At 36.5% G+C, this 22465-nt stretch overlaps 3 protein-coding genes across 6 annotated transcripts in view; 2 read left to right on the forward strand and 1 right to left on the reverse strand.

The window, feature by feature from the left end:
• LOC113502048 (regulator of G-protein signaling loco) overlaps window positions 1–3490 on the forward strand; it is a 92126-nt gene extending 88636 nt beyond the window's left edge. The window contains exons 10-13 of one of the 2 annotated variants that reach the window (XM_026883425.1): window positions 302–571; window positions 854–1009; window positions 1409–1511; window positions 1689–3490. In XM_026883425.1, coding sequence (XP_026739226.1) covers window positions 302–571; window positions 854–1009; window positions 1409–1511; window positions 1689–1864 — 705 coding nt within the window. In that variant the 3' untranslated portion in view covers window positions 1865–3490. Of the gene's footprint in view, window positions 1–301; window positions 572–853; window positions 1010–1405; window positions 1512–1688 lie in introns of both variants that reach the window. The other variant, XM_026883423.1, reaches the window with a different exon arrangement.
• A 482-nt stretch (window positions 3491–3972) lies between these two features.
• Window positions 3973–6122, reverse strand: LOC113502049 (probable 39S ribosomal protein L45, mitochondrial). Its single transcript, XM_026883426.1, has 4 exons — window positions 5918–6122; window positions 5521–5761; window positions 4589–4977; window positions 3973–4300 (listed from the first exon to the last, which is right to left on the reverse strand). The coding sequence occupies exons 1-4, from the start codon at window positions 5939–5941 to the stop codon at window positions 4004–4006; spliced, it is 951 nt and encodes a 316-aa protein (XP_026739227.1). The 5' UTR covers window positions 5942–6122; the 3' UTR covers window positions 3973–4003.
• A 537-nt stretch (window positions 6123–6659) lies between these two features.
• LOC113501687 (protein krasavietz) lies at window positions 6660–22049 on the forward strand. Of its 3 annotated transcripts, none has more exons than XM_026882875.1 (12): window positions 6660–7021; window positions 7329–7400; window positions 14674–14850; window positions 15794–15894; window positions 17898–17963; window positions 18228–18300; window positions 18814–18979; window positions 19684–19795; window positions 20116–20247; window positions 20754–20900; window positions 21255–21450; window positions 21653–22049. In XM_026882875.1, exons 2-12 carry the CDS (start codon window positions 7340–7342, stop codon window positions 21679–21681), a joined length of 1260 nt encoding a protein of 419 aa, XP_026738676.1. In that variant the 5' UTR covers window positions 6660–7021; window positions 7329–7339; the 3' UTR covers window positions 21682–22049. The 3 variants fall into 3 exon arrangements, with proteins under 3 accessions (XP_026738676.1, XP_026738677.1, XP_026738679.1); XM_026882876.1 differs by lacking the exon at window positions 6660–7021 and adding an exon at window positions 7080–7190; XM_026882878.1 differs by lacking the exon at window positions 6660–7021 and adding an exon at window positions 7082–7194.
• The last annotated feature ends 416 nt before the right edge of the window (window positions 22050–22465 follow it).

Raw genomic sequence — 22465 nt, forward strand, 5'->3', positions numbered from 1 at the left:
CTGTTTTGTGGGTTCGATTCTCGTGTGGGATAAATATTAGCGTGATTTACAAATATGACTGTTTTTTGCATATATAATAAATAAAAAACAAATCTAATTGTTGTCATAATGCAGTTAGGGTGAATATTATGTTTTTAGAATTAGAATTAGAATATTCTTTATTGTACACCATGGAATTGCAGCAGTTATTCTTAATACAGAATAAAAAAAATGATTTATTTTCATATATTAACTTTATAAATATTCTCTTAAACAAAATGAGTTAAAATACAATATACTACAGTTTCGTATAAATCTGCAGGGCACATCGAGCACAGTAGACCTGTCGTCCCCGTCCACAGTGCTGGGCGGGCGCGAGGCGCAGGTGGAGCGGCGCTGCGTGGTGCGCATCGAGGTGGGCGCGCGCTGCGTGGCCGTGCGCTGTCGCGCCGCGCGCCGTCTGCGCCACGTGCTGCGCCCCGTGCTGGCCCGGTACGCGCCCGCCGCCGGGGCCGCGCCCGCCGCCGGGGCCGCGCCCGCCCGCGCCGTGCTCAGGGACGGACAGCTGCTGCATCCCGACACCACCATGCAGGTATGGAACACACACTTTTTGTTAAACGCTTCTCGCAATTATTTGTGTCGCACAGGTTTCTACAAACATTCAAGTCATATGCACAAAGACACCCAGATTCAGGACAACGCATTTGCAAATCACACGTTCACATTCGCTTATCTTAAAATATACTTAACAAAAAATAAGCAGCTGATAGCAATTTTGTGCGTTTTAACTCATATCCTAATTGACATCCCTGGTCTACCTTGAATAAAAAAAATCAACTTACTAACATAACTAATAATTTATTTCAATCCCCAGGAGTTAGACGGCGCCCGCCTGCAGATAGTAGAGGTGTCTGACAGCGGCGAGTACCGCGCGGCCGTCGGAGAGGCGCGTCTGGACACTCGCGACGACGACGCGGACTCGCTCAGCGACTTCAACGCGTACGACGCGCTCAGGCACCAAGACGATCAGGTAACATAAACATACCCATAGAATACGAGCTGACCCAGAAAACTTTGATTTGTCATACAAATTAATGCTATGTAAATGTCCGATTCTCAGACCTAACCAATACGTAAACAAAATTTCATGACAAACGGTCGAACCGTTTCGGAGGAGTTCAATTTCGTACACCGTGACACGAGAATTTTATATAATAGATGTTTATGTACATCAATTTACTAAGCCTCATAATAGACAAGAAATAGGGGAAACCCTAGATGATTTTGGGTTGATATTAAGTTTGATCTTTATCTCTTATAAAGTTCAACAAAAGCGTCAAATTTTTCACAGCCTCTGAGCCTACATTCTTCATAATTCAGAGTAAATCGTTCAATAGATTAATAGTAGACTTGTTTCTTGTTACAGCAGAGTGTGAGCACAGCTAGCGGCAGCAGTCGCGGCAGCGCGGGCGCGTCCGGCCGCGTGCGGGCCGCGCTCAGGCCCGGCCCGCCGCTACATCACCATCCACCTGGTCAGTACACACACCTACACATAAAAGTAGTTTATTCAAGAAGTATCCCACAAATGATGCTAAAAAAACGGTTTAGTTGAGATTAATTTCCGTTAGAGAATAAATCAAGTCGTACCTCATCAAAGTTCCTCTTACCTACTTCAAACTTTATTCTAACAGTACACTACGTTCCCTCAGATTTCCTGGAGAATCTCCGCGAGACCCAGCGCCAGCGACTGCAGAACAAGTCTCCCCCGGCAGTGGGCGGCGCGCCCCCCTCGCCGCCGTCCCCGCCGCGCTCGCCCGCCGCCGCGCGCGCGCCGCCGCCGCTGCCGCCCAAGCCCAGCCTCAGGCATGCGCCCACCGTCGTCTGAGGGACCCAGCTCCTCACTGGCTACAGACACAGGGACTCAAGTCCCACTGGACCCGTGTCCCACAGGGCGCACGTGGATTAACGGCCACGTGTCCCCCAGGACTCGAGTCAGTACAGACTGAACACGCCCAGGCCACTGAGGCACGATAAAGGACCAATCCACACGCCTCAAGCTAGCTTACCTTGGGCCTCATTCTGATGAGTTCAGAATATAATGCAGCTCGCCACGTGAAGAGAAAATATCACTAGAAAGTGATATTAAATGTTGTTTCTAGATTACATAATGTTATAGCTGATTAAAATCACATGTTTGTATGAAATCGTCGTCTATAACTTTATTTCTCGAGTTGAAACGTGATTAAATGTAAATATTGAATGAGCTGTTTTAATCAATCTCATAATTTAATGTACAAAATGTTTGCCATTGTCTTTCTAGACACGAACGGATGTCTATTGAAATATAACTAAACATTATCATAAAAAGACATAATATATGTAGTTGAAATATAAAAGAAAAATACAAATAACAAAAAGCCGAAAGCTCTTTTTTTAAGCACATTGCTCATTCTACCAAAAAGAGTTTAAGAGTATATAAACTAATTGTATATACAAAAGGCTGGAATTTAATTGTTAGTTATATTTCAATGTGATATTACGTTATAAAGCAAAGATCAACCTAGATTAAGCGTACATTAACATGTAAATACAATATTTGTATTACTTTTGGTGCCTTCCATAGATTTATGTTGCACTTGAATGAATGGGATTGCTTTACACACAGACAATTAATTATATCAATTCATCCGTCTTACTTAACCAACTACGTAAGTAGGTTAAAATTTTTGCATAAACATTATTTTATACTTACAAAATGATATCAGCTTTGAAAACCTTATTACAAGGGACTAAACACTATGATAACTTAACAAATAATTACAGCTAATATTGGTATACAGTCGTGGTCACATACATATCAGATTGACAAAACTATCACGACTGTTACCGACGAAAACAAATAAATAAATGATCTTTAATTTTGTCACCTATTAAAAAAATGTTGTTATGTGTAAAAGAGTTGAGTTGTGATTTTATTGTCATGATAAAAAGTATTAACAACTTATTATTGGGAGTAGTTTTTATAAGCAAGCAATGACTTTCCTTTCCTAAGAACTCAGATGATGAAATTTATCTGGTTACTTATTTGATTGACATCAAAATCCAGTGAGATTGTGTTTTATATGGATGCTTTGCACTTGGGATGAAGAGAATAATGTATAAATGTACTAAAGTAACAGTTTTATAAGTTAACGTCGGCACAAAATCAGAACAATATAAATAAAGTATATTTGATCTTAAAATAGGTATGCTCAAACTAAATTACCTATTTAACACTAGAATGAACGATGGTTATTTTTTACCCGACTGCGCCCAAGAAAGTAATGTTTTAAGAGATCTTTTTGTGATGTTGTGCCTTGACTTATAAAACGTGTCATTCGGGTCTGCTTTAATATAATTAATATTACGGTATTGTACTTTAGTTTGCCGAATAGTCAGTAGTTAATTTATTGTAAATGAATTGAGTGAGTCCCGCAGAGTATACATTATAAAAATAAAATGATAATATAGACGCATTTGTTTTATTCCATTGGTACTCCTGCTTTATCTAGCATAATTTTATTATTTTTCCACTATGTAAATTATCGAAAAAGACAATTCGTTGTACTGACTTGTACTACCTGAATTTCACGCACTACGGTCGAATAAAATCAGCGGGATCGTTAATTCAACTTCCATTGTAAAATCTGGTAGAAAACTACCATGAAACAATGAAAAGACTATAAATTGGATTTGCTTGAAGTCTGTCAACACTGAGTAACTGATTCAAATAAAAACATTGGTTTACATAACTATAATTACAAAGCATATAATAAAATTGACGACACAACCATACCTCATTCTGATCCCCATAAAGACTGATCATGACATTTAAGACCAATTAAACCTGCGGGTTCGATCCCCATATGGGACAACTTAATTCTAATCAACAGGACTAATATTTAAAAAAAAGATTACCAGACTGTTTAGGAAATTTAAATAATAAAACCTCTATTACTATTTACACTACACATTTATTTACATCTCATTTATCAGCTATGGCGGCTGTTTCCTTTCCCTCAATACTTTCCACTTTATCCGGCTTCACCACCTCCGGTTCAGGCTCTGGCATTAACCTGGTCAGCTTCGAAGGTTCCTTGGGCGGAGTCCAGTCAGGGATTATCTTCTCATGGATACGCCATGTACCATATAAGTTAGATAAATGCTTCTCAAATACAATGTATTCTAGGACGTCTTTAGCTACGATCTCGCTGCCATGGATGAGGCGACCAAAGCGGTCGTATACGGCGAGGGTTTGGCGGGTGTGGAAGCGGACAGTGACCTGGAAATAATTTTTAGTGGTAATACTTTTTTTTTTTTGATATAGGAACTTAAATTTTTCAGCAGGTTAGAGAAATAATCCTTATGCAAAAACTGTATAACAATAAATATGAGACCTAAAATTTTAGAAAAGATGTTGCTCAGGAATATTACTGTATAAATACAAAATAATCTACTATACAAAATAAATCATGTAATGAGAATGAAAATGAGATTTATTTTCTTAAAAAACTGTCCTATCACAATGGGAACTAGTTTTAGGTTAATCATATGTTATATATCTCCATACCTGTCCATAAATATTTTCCTTGCTGACAACATCAGTGCATCGAGCATGCACCACTCTTGGAGGCTCCAGAGATTCTAAAAAGCTCCATCGGATAGTTTTCGACAAAGTGTTGAACCTAAACTCTGGGTAAGCTTTCTCTGTGACATAATCCCTGAGAGCTTTTGTATTTCCACTGGCAAGGATTTCATGTGCCTTAATGTATGTTTCCTGGGCTTTCTGGACAAACTCTTTTTGGTCAAATTCCTCTTCAAATGACTTAATTTTACGGATAGCCATCATTGATTTCGACTTCTTTTCTAGTAATTGTACTGCTTGTTTGGCTCGTGTTGTGGAGACCAGGGAGGCCTTGCCATCACCTTCTGGTGGGACATATGGCTCAAATACTCCGCCTGGAATAAGTAACAATTTCTAAGAATAATTTCATGGTATGAAATCAAAAATTTACTTTTAATATAATATTTTAAAATGAAAAATAGAAGAGATACATAGCTCAAAACTATCTGTGTATGTCTATGGATTGCTTATACTTTAGCAGCTGGTGAGGAAATAAACTTAACCACATCACAACATCGGAACTTGATTCAAACTCCAATTGATAGTAACACTAAAATGTGATTAATGCAATTTTGTCAATGCAATTAATAAAGAATAATGTTTTCTGGGTCCACTGCTCTGGTGTCAATATTCCCCAAATAGGCGCACAATGGTCTTATCAATGAAAAGTAGAGTAGTTACCAGAAAATCGCAAGGACAAATGTACAGTCACTCAAAATGCCACTGGCAGTCTTGGTAGGTCAAGGAATTTGAGGATGCTGGTAGTTGTCCCCTGCTTTTGGATGGGCTCTGATTATTTTTTGAAGAATGTTGATAGTACAAAACCATATATAAGATTTCAGTTTAAATTGTAGTCAATAATTTGGGAAAATACATACCAGTAGCGGAAATATAGAAAGGCCGTTCCATCCATGGCCTAGGCGGTAAGAGACCTCGCTCCTTCATTTTCTGTCTAATTTTCTCAGGACCCAATGCAGCAAAATCCTCATTTGGGTCCGGTAACTCAACCTTCAGATATTTCTGGGCTCTTTGCTTCTTAAACTTAGGTATAAAATGCTTTGATGTAGTAGTTCGAGACGGCTGAGTGAATATTACAGGCGCTAGGCGCAGAGACCCCATCTATAAGTAAAAGAGTAATATTCATTACATTAATGTGTTTATTAAATTACATTTTGTTTTCACACCTATTATAGTTATAAATATTAAACATTATTATGATTATCTACTAGAATAAGCTGTTTTATTTACTATTCCTAACACAAGTTAAAATCATACCTTCGACAGTAGGGAGTTCGCCATTTTAGAAATTTGCAGTTTAATAACTGTGTAGATTTCAGTGTATTATATTTCGTATCATCAGTTAGTAATTAACCACACAATCAACCCAGTTTGAGCTTAGTGCATACTTATATCTAAATTCTTATTTTATAACCTAAAACCAAAATATTACAGGATTAAACTGTGCCACAGATAACGAAACTTATGTATGAATGAGTATTAAAACATTTCGAATTACGATTTCGAACTGAAACTATTAAATTGTTTAATAGTTTTAGTTCGAAAGTTCGTGTATTTTCATTACAAATTTACCAATGATGTTAATTCCTAGGCTTAACTTGATCCATTAAACAGGAATAATCATAGTAATGGGTACAACGAAACTTTTAAATGTTATCTTTATTATCGTAGGCTTATAAGATTTGAAATTACCAAGTTTTTGTAATTTTCCCAACTGGCGCCAATATTAATTGGTAAATTCTATCTGCTAAACATGAATTCAAATTTTAACATAACTTTTAATTTTGTTTTTCAGGGCTTAGTTCGTTTAAGCAATTTCCCTTGCCGAACTTGGGTCATATGTTTATGAACAAAAAATGTCTATGGTGTTTTGTTTTTTCTGCCATTTTTAGTCAAATACTTTCCATTCAAATTGTGATTTTTTAATAAAGTGATACAAAATTTATCAAATTTATTGTGTCGTCTTTAAAAATATTTTTATTCTTATTAAAGTTTAGATTGTGCTTATATATACCAATATTGAAAATTTTTATTGTTTTGTCTTTTGAAGTATTTCTGTCTCCAAGGAGCCTTATACGTGCTTTCTTCTGTTATATTACCTAAATATAAGTAAATTTCAGAAATATTTCTTAACATTACATATTGTAAACGTCGGTAAAATAAGCTACGAAGGAAAACGCTCGGGCAGATTTGAATCGATCGTCGCGACTAAACCGGACATCCGGCGACTCCATAGTCCACACACGTTGTCTCTAGCTCAAGGGAATAGAGATCGCCGCAGCGTTTCTTTCTTTTCTGAACAGGCGCAGTCCTAGAGAACTCGCAAAAGGAGTAAAAGGCTCCTACATAACCTGTCACTACGTAAGTATCAGTGCACACACTAGTTTATAGCGCGTCGTTGCTTTGTTCGCCATTGAGATTCGTGAATCTAAACTACTTGGGGGTCCTTGCTGAGTCATAGCCAGGTGATCTTATTGTTGGGTTGTGGAATATTCCTTTTGGATTGTTTCGGCGGTCCGTCACATTAGAAGTAAGTAAGTGAAACGCGCTTGGACGCCATAATAGTAGAATGAAGGGTCGACACGGGGTTGCGTGGCGCACCGCCGCGGCCGATGACCTTATAGCGGGATGGACCTTTATTAATTTGCCACGTGTTTTTTTCTTTCAGCAATATATTGTATGAGTCAGAAGGTAGAAAAACCAGTATTATCGGGTCAACGGATCAAGACCAGAAAAAGAGGTAAGTTTTATTACTTATTTTTCACTTAAACCTAAGTTAGGTCTTGGACACATGCCCAGATTCTTGAGTCCGCGATGGAGGCCAATCTCATCCGAAGTTAGTTACTTAGTTAAGTGAGTTGTGTTCTCACATGTTTCTCGAAGACGTTGCTACATAATATGAAGTCGTTAATTTAATAACGATCACCTTGGCCGTGACACTTCCAAGTCCAGTATAATATTCTTAGCCTTCTTGGTGAATGTCATCGTTTATAGAAGTGGGTCACATGATTTATTAATTGAATATTGTCATACAGTAGCCTGAGTACACCATTTCTACTATCCTTCAAGTGATTTCCTGATTAAGTGGTCTGCCAGTAATTTATCTTCAAACTTAAATTGATAAATTGAACTTCCTTTATTACAATTAGTAACATAATTTCTCTCAATGTGCTTTACATAAAACAATCATTCTATTATCTTCAATACTTGCTTTAAAAAACAAATAAACCATATATTGTAAATATTATTGATTCTCACACATTCAATTATTTATGTTGAAACATCATTGAAATGATCTCTAAGCACAAAGGAATCCCTCCTTGAAATTATATTTCACAAGTATTCTTCTTAAGGCTGCATTTTCATTCAGCATGCCTACCTAGCATTTTTTGCTGTGTTTGACCTAGATTAACTTCAGACTTTCTCTTGATTGTATATAACTGTATATTTTTGAGTTTTACAGCTAACTTAATACTTTGTTTGAACTTTTGCGGGCAGCATCACATAATTAAATGAATCATAGTTATATCTGTGAGGTGCATTAACATTGAATTTTTATTTCACAAAAATTGCTAAAATTTCTAAATAATGTCATCATGATTAATTCGGTTGGAAGGACAATCTTGCCTTATCACTCCTTTGTGGAAGGCCCTCACTTCTAGACTATTCTATAGATGTATCATGTGTCATTGAACTTGTATGCTGAGTGACCTTCAAAGGTCTATTAGTCATTAATAGATATGCTTTGAGTTGTTTGAATATTTAGATATTTTAATAATGAGATGTGTTTTACAATAATTATTGATTTTAAATAAATCTGTATAGACACACCATATGGCTGAAAGTTAGATACTTTATGTGAATACCAGTATTTTCTTGTCAATCAATAAAGACAAGGAGTTATTACAATCACTATAATTGTTACTACCGTATCAATTGTGCGACAGAAATAACTAACTGTCCAGTAGTTACCTACTCCAATTGTTTAGCTGGCTCCTCGTTATAACAAATATAGAATTGGACTTTGCTCTGTGGAATAACCTCAACATTTATTGTGTTGAACTAAACATATAAAACTAATTGATATTTATTCATCCTCACTTGAAATAAGTAGTACATTATTTATTTACTTAAATGTAAAGAAATATTTTTAGTTTAACGAAAAAAAATGGGTACTACTGAGGTCTGTATTTTGTCTATGGATGTTAAAGTTGCGAGCCCTGTAATCCGGCACAGATAACTTAAAACCACGTGGTTTTGTCGGCAGTCGTATTTCATTCATACAAACGTTATTTTTACTGTTGGTATTCCAAGTAATCATCCACTAAGTTTGACACTTTGGGAAAACGCGCGCAAAACCATGTGACGTTATTTCTTGTTGTTTTAAAATTATTATACACGAATAGGAGCGAATACAAGAAGTTATCTTGCCTATATCGGAGTCAAGGGAGCAAGCCAGTCCAAATAAGGCCGACCTGTCTTATAATTTATGCAAATTATTTAAGGAATTACTTACAGTACCAACCAACACGTTCCAACAAACGTAACAAATTGAACCTTATTTGTGTAGGATTAGGGCGCTGTCTTGTTAGTTATGGGTACCTATTTAGATTGTACGGAGTAATCTTGATTTGATAATATCTTCATTAGAAACTAATGTTTATATTGCAAATCAACTATTAATACACATGAGTAAAATTAACTAGAATCTTCATGCAAATCTTATCCATTGTGGTCTTAGCTTCAATATATCTATAGCATCTATTTTTCCGTCCCTTACGTGTCATAAATGGTATGGATTAATATTTATATAGGAATCCCTAATGTTCAATTTATAAATTCAATAATTTGACTCACTTAAAAACTATATTTAATGGTTCATATCCAAAACCACTTTGGGACCGCTCAAATCATTGATTTGGGCGGAAACAGCTGACGTAACCAGTCATCCCGTCCCGACACATACTCTGAATAACTGACCTCCGAAACGCAGCTGAATCGTTGCATTGAACGTAAATGCCATACGATCCTATCGATTATAAATTTAAATTTAACCTCGATGCCCTGTGGTAAATATTTACTTGTATTTCTATCTTTAGAAGTAACTGCCGATTTCATTATTCAATCTATAGTTTTCTTTGCCTACTAGTTATATAATTTTGACATCCCAATCTAAATCCATCGATTTACAAATTGAAGAATATTTAAATGAGTGTCAGACCTGTATGTCTCCATGTAAATCATTTCACGACTGACTCGCAAATGAGGTTGCCATCCGTCCCGGTTATATCTGGTTCTGAGCTATAGAATCCGGTTTCACGGTTTGTCATGGTTGTCAAATTTTTGAGATGCTACCTAGCTTGCTTAGAGCTTTTATACTATAACGTTTACCATAAGAGCTTCTTCAAAAAATCTCCTGCACGTGTTGTTGTTCACTTTATTTAAGTAAACAATTATGTAATCTATTCCTTCTCGAAACGATAAACTTCCCTTTTATGTAATCACGAATTAACATTCTTCACGGCCATGGGCAAGGTCGAAAATAATTATAACTATAGTTGTTACCTTACAACTCCACGTCTACAACACACACATTTACTAATATCAATTAACAACAACATTTACAAGTGTGCCTTGTTTTCTAAATGCTAGATAAAATCAAGAATCTCGAATGTATTGTATTTACATAATGTGCTTGAGTTTGCGTAGGAAAAGCATTATAATACAGCTGATACCGAATTAATTCTCTACTTATAAAATTCAACGTGTCGTCCACCAAAGACAATATTCCGTAGTATTCTAGACATTTTCCTGTTTACTTATTATTACGCATAGTTTTCCTTGTATTTGTTTTTGGATATCAATTTACTTGTATAAGACTTGCTGGAAATTAACAAGCTTAATGGCGTTTTCCTTACTCTGTCTTAGTCGAGGTTCTCACACTGTCCCTTGTGGTTTTCGAGACTAAAAAGTTGATTCGTTGAGTCGGTGGATACTTAGGGATGCAGGCCTCAAGGATGTTGAGAAATTTTACAGAAGCTGCGCGTAGCCTGCTACTATATTACCAATGTCCGTTCGTTCAACAGCAAATATTCCTTTTCATGTCAGCCCCGTAGAAACTAATTTAGAAAAACTATTCTATTAAATATGTTATTACAGGAAAGGAAATTTCATTTAACTTCCACGTTCGATTGAATTAACTTCAATACAAACATTCATTTGTAAATGATATAATATAGGTTAACAGTTAGCAGTGGCTCGTCACGAACGCGATATGCCAACAAAACATAACGGTATTACGTGGTAGCGGTACCTCGCATTACCCACCACTTGAGAAGCTTTAAAAATGTTTCACACTTTGAAACTTAACGGTGTAAAAACCATTTTCACTTTATTACAGCATTTGTAGCCTTAAATGTGCCTGGTATTGTAAATCGACCTTCGAGATAATGTTACGCCGTGTTTATCGAATAACGTTGAATTTAAAATCTTTGATAAATACGCGTAATTTGTATTCAATACGTCTGTAGACAAGTGTGATGTTTACGCCTTGTTGCTAAAGATAGATAATTCATTTATGTCGTGTATTCCTTATTAGTATTGAGCTTATAAACGAATGAATGGTGGAATAATCCACCGAACACAATTCGTCGCTATACGCTGTTATCATACTTGCTCAACACATGTGGCGCTTAAAAGAACATCTGAGTTCGCTACTCGCAATAAATTAATAAGACAAAGTGTTCGTATGTATTTTACACTATACAAATAACATCACCGTTTGAGATATTCAATATTTTTAACTGTTTTGTACGCTCTACGCGACAGCTTTCAGAGAATCTCTCAGATATTGAGCAAGTTTTAAAAGTATTTTTGATATTACAACCGCAGTAAAATCTTGGAATTTTGAGAATGCTCAGATGTTAGAGAATTAAAATTGTTTGATCGTCTTAGCAACGTCCCTACCTTTGACATGTTTTATCCTTTAATAAAGCCCACAGAAACTTTTTAATTAAAATCTGGTTACTCTGGTTTTCTATCGTTAAAAAAACAGACAGACAAAGTTCATTACGAGACTTCTTGTAGAAAGAAAAGCTCAATTAAACTCGATGTATTACGAACTCCGTTTGAAAATATTCATTTCCTGTGTGTAGATTTTATAGTCGGCCATCAGTTTTATCACAAGGTAAATAGGCAGTTTTAAGATGGTAAACGAATTCAATGTCATCCGATATGGTTTTTTTTGTCGTTGTACCTACTTTATATTTAGAAAAAGAAAAGAAAAAGTTTCTGTACACGATCTATATCTAGCATAAAGTTTTTCCTAAACTAAGGACGACTATCTATCACGTTATTGATCAGTTAAGTGTGTTCATTACTTGTGCAAAATCATATTATCAAGCAAGTCTTGGAACTCGAGTGTTGGAAAGTACCGTTAAATCAGTAATTTTATCAATTCCATTGTGAACATCTTTCCGCAGGAATAATTCAATCGGCAAAGTAACATAACTTTTTTCTGACTTGCAATTTCAGGCCCATACCATACGGTCTCAAGATGGCGGCATCTTATATCAAAATGGTAGAACCAAACGTTTTATAAGCACTGTCGCATCGAGTAACTTTACAGAGGTGACATTACTCTTAAATCTTGTGTAATGTGAATTGGATCTAATACTCTTAAAAAAATCCAAGGCCAAACATTATCGCGGCCACCTATAATTGTGCTTCTAAATATAAAAATTAATCTATTATTAAATATCTAAATTCTGATTTAATTTCGTTACGATTAGCTTACACTTCTCTAGTGATTTATCGTTAAAGATATAAGAAATCAAATAAAAAGCAGACTTTACGAAAGCCAGTATAAAACAGGCCAATTAGTTGTTAATTTCCACACAAGAAACGCAATAAACATGTTTTGTATCGCACGAAAACAAAACAATATCTATCTATTCCTACAGCGCGCCAACAGCTAAACAGATAGTCGCTAGAACATTATTCGGTGTTCTTTTATGTCACATCGCGCGACCTTCACAACGAATTCTCGAGGCAATGTGAAAAACAGCTATTTTCTTGCATTGTACTTGTTTATCAAACGACTCCGTACTAAATTTGGCACATAGTATTTGGCTTCCCTAAAATGTGGTAAAAAAATGTCACGGCTATTCTTCGTAGCAACGGAGATCAATTAGGAAAGTTGGTACCCATTAGTTTTTGTTTGGAAGAATAATTACAGAGCCCTTACGAGGTCATCTTAATTTTCTATCTTACGTAAAATAGTTTACGAAATCGAATTTTTGTAATCTATTCTTCGGAAAATCAATTTCCATTGAGTAATTAACAAAATCACTTGAAAATTAAGCTTATTTTAACATAAATTCTACATACACATTCATAAAATATGTTACGACGAAATAACTCATTTAAAACAAAGTCTTAAGCTTAAGGTTAAATTCGTGATCAAGTCGTGTGAAACAGACAGTACCTGTCACAATTAGTAAACTTAAGTGCTAATTACTTCAGACTTCTCCCGAGTAATAAAAGTGGCAAACCCCAGACCACTCGCTTAACGAGCCAGTCCCGTTAATGAAATGGAAGCGCGTTTCATTGGCTCCCTATATATCATTGGCTTGTGTTTTGTCATTGAAATGGTAGGTACAAGTTAGCTTTTTTTCATCCTTTACACAAATTTATTTCATTTCTGTTAAATTATTTACTCTTCTAACTATATCGTGATACCGAGACACAGATCTTGATAAAAATTTGCTACTAATTAATCGCTTGACAACATAATGGCTCCAAATGCAGACCTCATTAGTAAGATAAATGATTAATTATAATATATAAGTGTACTGTGAAAGTAATGTGTTTAACCTCACCAAAGATAAGTTAACCTCTAGAACTGCTGAACCCACGTACATAATAAACCTATCAACTTTAGAAAGTTCGCCCACGGTTCGCCCATCCTTTTGTAAGCTTAACTAATATATATGCCCTCTTTTGATCAACGATATTCCTATGAACTGTGGTATTTTGTTAATCTTGGACAACACTTTGTAGGGATAAAGGTTGACCTCCTAAATGTTACATAAAGCGAATGGTTTACTTTGGAAAATAATATTTTGTATTTCCTTAACATGTTCAATAATCTATAATCTTAAAAGAAAATCTAAATCGCAAAATTACTGACCGAGATAAATAGAGACGGTTCTTATGTTAAAAGAGCATGTTTAAAATCAAATCCTATCAAGGAAATTGATAGAATACTGATTATATAAGTATACCAGTTAATTCCCAACCCAGATACCGCTAATCTTAACATTATATCAATAAACTCATAACCGTATTATTTGAAATAAATTAGATAAACAAATCTCTTATCTTGCACTTATTTGTTAACACTAAAGTTACGCAACCATTGTTACTTCCTAGCACGTCGTAGTATTATCAGCGAGTTGGGAGTGTTGGACCAAGGCTCTGCGCCAGTCCGCGGCTAATCAAAACTAGGTCGTTGTAGATAACTTGAAATCCAACTAGTCTTGGCAAACTACTTAAACACAACTACATGGTATACAGTTGGTACAGTACAGTTTTTGTTTTTTTTTAATTTTTTTTTTTTTAATGTAAATTGTGCGGAATAGGTTGCCAGAGGTTGTAGGTTGTAGGAATAGGTTGTAATTTAACAGTACTTGAGGTGTTGTTGAATATTTATTTAATGATAAAACTAATTATGTGAAGCAATGGAGTTTAGATTAAATTCTGGTCTATGTTAATTGTACTAAATTATTAGCACATACAAGTAATTATCTATAAATCTAATCTAAATAATCTATACTTAGATATTTCCATGGCTAGGCAAGGTTTATCTAATACAGTTAAATAAGTTATTTATATATTTTTTTTTCATATTGGTCGATGGATTGGTCACTACAACAGTTTTGGGCATGTGTACTGATATTAGTGTTGGAATTAAGTAATAGATGTCCCTTCTAAGAGGTATTTTTTATTTCCAGATGAGAAAGAGAAGTACGATCCGAACGGCTTCCGCGACGCGCTCGTGCAGGGTCTGGAGCGCGCCGGCGGCGACCTCGACGCGGCTTACAAGTTCCTAGACGCGGCTGGCTCGAAGCTCGACTACCGGCGGTATGGCGAGGTCATATTCGACGTGCTCATCGCCGGGGGGCTGCTGTGTGAGTATACAAAACTGTTACGAATACTCTACAGACTGTAAAATATTGCAGCTTCAGGAAATCCTGAACCGAAGTAGAACTGTAAAACACGCATCGATTTTAAGTTTCTTGAAAAAAAATATGAATTATTTTTAGGAATAATATTTTCAAAAAGTTAAATAAATATATAATTACTAAGGTTTTAAGCAACCAATGAGCGATAAACTTGTAAAACCATTTCTGATTCATTGGCTGAAACTAGGCTTTCTAATCAGCTTTTGTAAACTGTCATTCATGTTATACCACAACGCGGCACTATTCAAGTGACGTTTAAAACTAGATTAAATATTAACTTGTTTCTAGTAAATGTAGTCCGACACCAGTGGCTGTACCTATGAGCTCTTCTAGCCCTTGTCCAAGCAAGACAACACACAGGGGCGAATTGCTTCCATAACAGCGCTAGTTAAAAAAAAATTGATCGTTTTACCTTATTATTTTTAATCATCCACACATCACATGTCATAATCATATGAAACTTGTCATACATACAAAACACAATGCAGAATGATCATAATATACAATAATACACCACTTGCAGATGCATACTTCCTGTAATTTAAAGATAATTAGGGGCAATGTCTAAAGTCATTTCCACGTAATAACTTGTAAGAGAAAAAATATAGTATTCTACAACAGATTATAATTATTAAGTCTAGCTTAATGACGTTGGCTTACATGTTAATAAAAAAAAACATATGCGATACTCTGATATAATGTTTAATGCCTAAGAACTCGCAAAAAACACAACTTTTATTTTGAATCTTACATGATGAAACATTTGGCTAGAGTCCTGAACTCTTGTGTTGACAACAACTTTTCGTTCGTTATTTTACCTGACTGCCTCCTACACACACATAACACACACTTTTGTTACACGAGTGTCTTATAAGCTCGTGTGTTGCAGTGCCCGGCGGCTCCGTGTCGATGGACGGCGAGAGCCCGAAGACGAACACCTGCATCTTTACCGCGAACGAGGATATGGAGACCATGCGAAACTTTGAACAGGTAACTATTACTTAAAGTAGGTATGAGTTGCGATTCTGCGAGTTGAAATACCATGTGCCATGCTAGGATTTACTTAAATTCATGGTCGAGTAAAGCAGCCGTAGGTATATTTTCATACTCAATACTTTATTTGCACTCCACAATGTACAGCTTTGGCCAAAAGTATTGAGCACCCATGATATCTTTCAGTTTTAAGTGGAGTATCAAATAGAAATAAAACAAAACGTTTTATATGGGTTTATTTTACTATTTATTAATAGAAAATTAATATTTTGTGGGTCCACCCTTTGCCTTAATTACGGCAGAAATTCTTTTTGGTAAAGAGTTAACAAGTTTTTTACAGTCGTCAACAGTAATCGAGTTCCATTCTAGGCGCAGGCAGCGTTTTAAATCTTCTTTGTTGTTAATTGTGTGGCGCCTAACCCTGCGCTTTAATAAACCCCATAAATGTTCTATGGGGTTCAGATCTGGAGACTGAGCTGGCCAGTCAAGCAGTTCCGTGTTATTTTCCCGAAACCATCTCATAGTGCGTGCAGATTTGTGGCATGGCGCGTTATCCTGCTGGAATTTGACACCATCCATATTCGTGTCGCCAAAAAGTTGCGTGAATGAAGGCAGTAATGCAGTTTCTAGTACATTTATGTACTTAGTAGAGTCCATGCGACCCTCACAAACGAACAATTCGCCAACTCCAGAATCGGTCATGCAACCCCAGACCATTATGCTGCCTCCACCGTGTTTAACGGTTGGGATCACACACTCTGGCTTAAATTCTTCGCCCACACGGCGACGCACAAAGGTCACACCAGGTGTACCAAAAATCTGCAATAAAGAGAAAAATATTGAGTTCTGTAAAACTAAAATAAATTCAACTATGCGTTTGGTTTCTAAAACATTTTATAAAATTATATCAGGGCACTAAATTGACTTACTCACCTCAAAGTTTGATTCGTCTGACCACACAACATTTGACCAATCTTCAGCAGTGAAAGTTCGGTGTTTTAAAGCCCATTTCAATCGAGCTTTTTTGTTGTTATCGGAGAGCCATGGCTTCTTCCTAGCTTTACAGCCTTTCAGACCAGCTTCTTGAAGTCTTCTGCGAGTAGTTCGAGCAGAAATTGGCTTCTTAATTTGTTCCGACAACTCAGCAGCGAGCTCTGAAGATGTTTTTTTCCTATTTCTTAACGACTCTCTCAGTAACTGACGATCTTGACGGTCTGTGGTGATGCGTTTGCGCCCGGTTCTCGGTCTATTTTCATGTGATCCGGTAGTAGAGAATCGCTGAATAGCATATTGCACGGATCGGCGCGAACATTTCACAGTTTTAGAAATCTCTACTTGTGATTTCCCTTGCTCATACAGAAGCTGTATCTGCACACGTTTTTCTAAAGAAAGTTCGTTTTGTTTTGGCATATTGCAACGATAACACTTAAAACTTCTGAAATAAAATACAAAAGGCGCACTAGATCACTGGATGTGTTCACAACGAGCGATGGTAGCGAACTGATAAATAAACACAAAAATTTTAAAAACACATTTTATTGCACCCAGGTGTTTTATTGCTAGTTGTGCGGCGTGGGTCATTGTTTAAACCTTTGTATATGGCCGACAAATGAATTCTTCAACAATAGATTTGGTTTACTCTCATTCTTTCCGTGAATGAGCGAAATTTGTAAGGTGCTCAATACTTTTGGCCAAGGCTGTATACATTTGGGTTTGGTCGTAAACCGTGTACCTAGTCAATAATGTAACGCTTTAAAATTGTCTGGAAAACGGTGTATTTGAAATAAGAACTAGATTTTGAACAAAAAGTACTGTGTTAAATGAATATTTCGTTAGTTCAATATCTCATGTAGTCTTATAATGATGAAAAACATGGCTAGAGTCCTGAAAACACAGTGTTGAGAAACCCTTTCTCGTTCATTTACTTCTGATGATACTCTTTAACAATGCTAACATAACAATGTTTACACACGTGTTCTAATAAATTGTGTTTGTTCAAGGTATTTGTGAAGCTGATGAGACGTTACAAGTACTTGGAAAAAATGTTTGAGGAAGAGATGAAAAAGGTAAGAATATACTTTTCTATCTATAAGTAAACTTGTGACTGTGTTACAAGGTATAGCAGCGTTATTTTACCGTAAATTAGAAGACTACAATAAAATTTCAGACAGTATTTGGCATTTCATATGATGAAACATTTGGCTAGAGTCCTGAACATAATGTTGACAAAACCTTTTCGTTCGTTTTTTACCTGATTACTTCTTTACCATCCTGATTTAGTTAGATCTCAGTAGTACCATCTACATTATTGTTTGTTTGATTTGTTACAGGTGCTAGTGTACCTCAAGGGTTTCGAGCCACTACAGCGCATCAAGCTAGCTCGTATGACCGCACTGTGGATCGGTGAGTTAAAATATTTATTCGTACCTTTTTCAAAGTCCATCTAAAATAGAGAAAGCAGACGAGCAACCGATTAATTTACTATGATAAGTTTTCTTTAGAATTTCAATGGGTACCACAATTTCAAGTAATTGATTAAAAGTCCGATGGCTTTGTGGGATAACTCAAGACTTTCATGATGTGGTCCTGCGTTCGATCCTCGCCCAACCTAGGGGTTTTTGCGTCTTGCACACGATTAGAGCCGTGTACGCGTACACAGCGCTGTGCGGTGTCGAAGTTGTGCTACAGTAAAGTGCCAATCAACCTCGGACCTCGCTCATTGCGGGGCCCGTTCACTGGTGGCGCGACATACCTTTTTATGATTAAATATTGTTTATTATAAGTTTATTAAAGTAAAATATAAACTCATTTCATAAAAAAAAATGTATATATATCATCGTTTTACTATGGAACATTGTATAATTAAATTATATTCAACATGGTTTTTAACTTTATTGAATAAAATGTTTTGCGTAGGTAACGGCTGCGTGCCGCCGTCGGTGCTGCTGGTGCTGGTGAACGAGCACCTGCTGAAGGACAACCTGGCGCTGGACTTCGTGCTCGAGGTGTTCGCCACCGTCAAGCAGGAGCGAGGGGTCACCTCACTCGTCACCGCGCTCAAGAGGGGACAGCTCGAAGGCAGGTCGGTATACAACAACAACTACTCATAAATATGACTTGTTACAGTTGTGGATGCATGACAGCGCGCTAAACGACAAACGTAAAAGTTTGTCTCCTATAACTGCGAAATGTATGTGGCGATAGTCTGTTTTTGCATATAATATTTAGATTTAATATTCGACTTTACTTCGCTATACACAGTAACGACATATTATAAAAAAATCTGCAGCACAGTTTGTTTTGTGAACAGATGTGTATTTATACGGCATTCAGCACATCCTGATACATGTAATCGGCAGTTTAAAATATTTTCCGGTTTTTGTTATCTGTGTTTATTATAACATGAGTTTTTAGTCTCTGCCCAAAAATTTCTACAGATTTTAAGTTGGGAGGTTTTTCATATATCTTCTACCCCTAATTAATAACTATAAAGCGAATTTATTTTCATTAAAATTCGTACAATAAAGTTAGGGGAGAACAACGCGTCATTGTACTGGCATGTCGTATTCTTGCGACACTGTCATTAATGCCGCTACATTTGAATTATTGAATTGTAGAATCTCTTACCAGAATGGACTTGTTATAATACAGTACCAGCTCATAAAATACCGTTTCTCGGCAGTGTTCCAGATTTCCTAAAGTGTCCTTTACATTATATACTTCCTATATGTATATGGTATGATGTATATAAGCAAGTATATTAAAATATCTGTTTTGTTTGGTCAGGCTACTAGAGTTCCTGCCGCTGAACCGTCGGAGCGAGGACGTGTTGGCTTCATCGTTCGCGTCGAGGGGTCTGGGCGAACTGCTGCGGCTGCATCGTGCGCAAGCCTCACAGGTACGAAGCAACACATACAACACATTACACAATGTTTTTTAGTGCATTGTAAAACGAAATCTAGACCAATTTGCATATTTAATCTTCATTTTTTAATATAGTTTGTTTTACTTATGTATGTGCAAAAAAATAATTAATTTTCACCACGGTCTAGTTTTTGGGACAATAAATTACCTATTAAAGCTCAGAGACCATGGTGTATGTCCCGTCTATTTGCTTATTTTTTTATACCAGCATTTTTTCCGATGTTCGAATATCTTGGCAAACCATTTTCGTATACAAAGTAAATATTTAACAAATGTTTGTTGTTTTGTCACCAGGAGGCGCGTCGTGAGCTGACGCAGGCGCTGCTGGACGAGCTGGCGGAGGAGAAGCCCGTGCGAGACCTCATCCAGGAACTGCGCGACATGGCGGTCAAGCACGCCATACCCGACCACGAGGTCGTCGCCATCGTGAGTACTACTAAGTTTTCTAATACTTGTGAGATACACATATCCGAAACATAATATTGAATGTTTATGGTGCTATATATAGGATGATAATGCTAAATTAATTTGGTTTTTTGGATATTGATCCAATTATTTGAGAGTAGACCATATATCGGTTTTCAAACACACAGGGAATTGTATGGTTTTACCATTAAACATTGTTTCCAATAAATGCATATTATAAATATTTTATTTCGATTATAGTGAAACTATTTGCGTTCTGATCAAATTTTCACAAATAGATAAGTTTGATAGGATTTGTAGGTTCTAATGATGATACTCGATGACGAGTCGGAGTGCTTCAAGTAGTCGTTCCGAGCAGGTTCAGACTGAGTCTTTCAGTCTGCTCCACGTTTGGTTCGCAATCTTGTTTCACGTTGTCGATATGGCAGTCTGAATAAACACAATCACGCCCTTAAACACAACAAAATAAGATTCAGTTTACTATATCTATGGTTTATTTCATACAGATTTGGCAGTGTGTGATGTCCCGCGGCGAGTGGAATAAGAAGGAGGAACTGTTGGCGGAGCAGGCGGCCAAGCATTTGCGCTACTACACGCCACTGTTGGCCGCGTTTGCGCAGTCCGCCAAGGCTGAGATCGCGTTACTTACTAAGGTATGTTTTACTTATGATTTTTGTAAGGATATGTCAATATTGAATCAATTTTGTAATGTGATGAAAGCGGTACTTGGTTAACCAATTGGGATATGCTGCCTTAATGGATGATTGTTATTTAATTATGGTCAGGTAAGCCTTAGCTAGAGGTGTTCTGTTGCCATTACCATGTTTCTTTTTGTTTTATAGCAGTTGAAATTTTATTAACACAGCATATATTTTTTCAAATTGAAAGTGTGCTTGTTATAAAGCTTATATGTTAATTATCTAAAGCATAGATGTAGGAACTTAAAGACGCCTTTATGTTGAGCTCTTAATCCCATACTAACTATATTTTTAAACATGTTTTGCCAGGTTCAAGAGTATTGTTATGAGAACATGAACTTCATGCGCGCGTTCAGCAAGCTAGTGGTGATGCTGTACAAGACGAACGTGCTGTCCGAGGAGGTGATCCTCAAGTGGTACCGCGAGCCGAACTCCAGCAAGGGCAAGATGATGTTCCTCGACCAAATGAAGAAGTTTGTTGAGTGGCTACAGAGCGCTGAGGAGGGTAAATATCTAGGATTCATACTTTTCATAACACTTTATCAAGGACTTCCTTGATACGTTAATTGCATGAACAATTATGGACACTGGAATTTCTAAAATATTTTTTGGATTCTGTTTTTCGAAACTCTTCTTGTCTTCGTCTTCTTGTCATACCCATAACTTAGGTTTGGATTATATCTATAACTTTATTTTTGTATTTCTAGAATCCGAGAGCGGTGAAGACGAAGATTAGATTAAGAGCAGCGAGTGAGACTGACAACACTAGGCGCCGTCCCACCATTGAAGCATAATCACACGCCCGCGCACCGACAGCCCGACCTGTCCGCCCTGTCCGACTCGTCCGACAGTCGCGACAGCCGCGACAGACCGACCCGACACATCCGCACGGGGCGGCGCTCCTACCGACACCCGGCCGTCGCACCTATACCGATAATAAGTGTACCATAATATAAATAATAATATTGTTAACACTAGGGCGACCACAGTACGGGACAATGTTTTCTACAACTGTATATTATTCATTTCTAAATAACATGTTGATGAAATACCATATTTTTTATTCAATTTTTTTAGTAAAATTCAAATAAATGGTGGAAACCACTAAGTTTTTTTATTAACACATGACCATTTTATCAAAACGCAATTGTTATGATTTGAGTCACACATTGCAAACAATAAATAATTGAGACTGAAAAGAATTATTTTAATTCTTAATTTACATGCACTTTACCATTCTAACTAATCACACTACCTACAACTTGGCTACAAAATCCTAGCTCCTATATCCCATAAACAAGAGCATTTAAAATAAGTTCGAACACGTCATATTTTACTGTCGATTTATAAGTATATTGTCACTGATAAAAATTCAGAACATAAGTGAGAATTGAAAAGCTTAAATTCTAAACAACATAAGGCAGACAATATTTGTCATCTCACATTATAATGATGCAGATAACGTAGTTATGAACATTTTTACAAACGCAAAAGGTCAATACTTATTTAAACAATGAATA

The sequence above is a fragment of the Trichoplusia ni genome, chromosome 16 (assembly GCF_003590095.1).
Source record: "Trichoplusia ni isolate ovarian cell line Hi5 chromosome 16, tn1, whole genome shotgun sequence".
Lineage (NCBI taxonomy): Eukaryota > Metazoa > Arthropoda > Insecta > Lepidoptera > Noctuidae > Trichoplusia > Trichoplusia ni.

Coding starts and splice junctions, on each gene's coding strand:
- LOC113502049 (XM_026883426.1), bottom strand. CDS start 5,941: ATGGCGAACTCCCTACTGTCGAAG. Junction 4,978..5,520: donor TTTCTATATTTCCGCTACTG/GTATGTATTTTC, acceptor TACTTATTCCAG/GCGGAGTATTTGAGCCATAT. Junction 4,301..4,588: donor AGGAAAATATTTATGGACAG/GTATGGAGATAT, acceptor AATTATTTCCAG/GTCACTGTCCGCTTCCACAC.
- LOC113501687 (XM_026882875.1), top strand. CDS start 7,340: ATGAGTCAGAAGGTAGAAAAACCAGTATTATCGGGTCAACGGATCAAG. Junction 18,980..19,683: donor AGGGGACAGCTCGAAGGCAG/GTCGGTATACAA, acceptor TTGTTTGGTCAG/GCTACTAGAGTTCCTGCCGC. Junction 20,901..21,254: donor AGATCGCGTTACTTACTAAG/GTATGTTTTACT, acceptor ATGTTTTGCCAG/GTTCAAGAGTATTGTTATGA.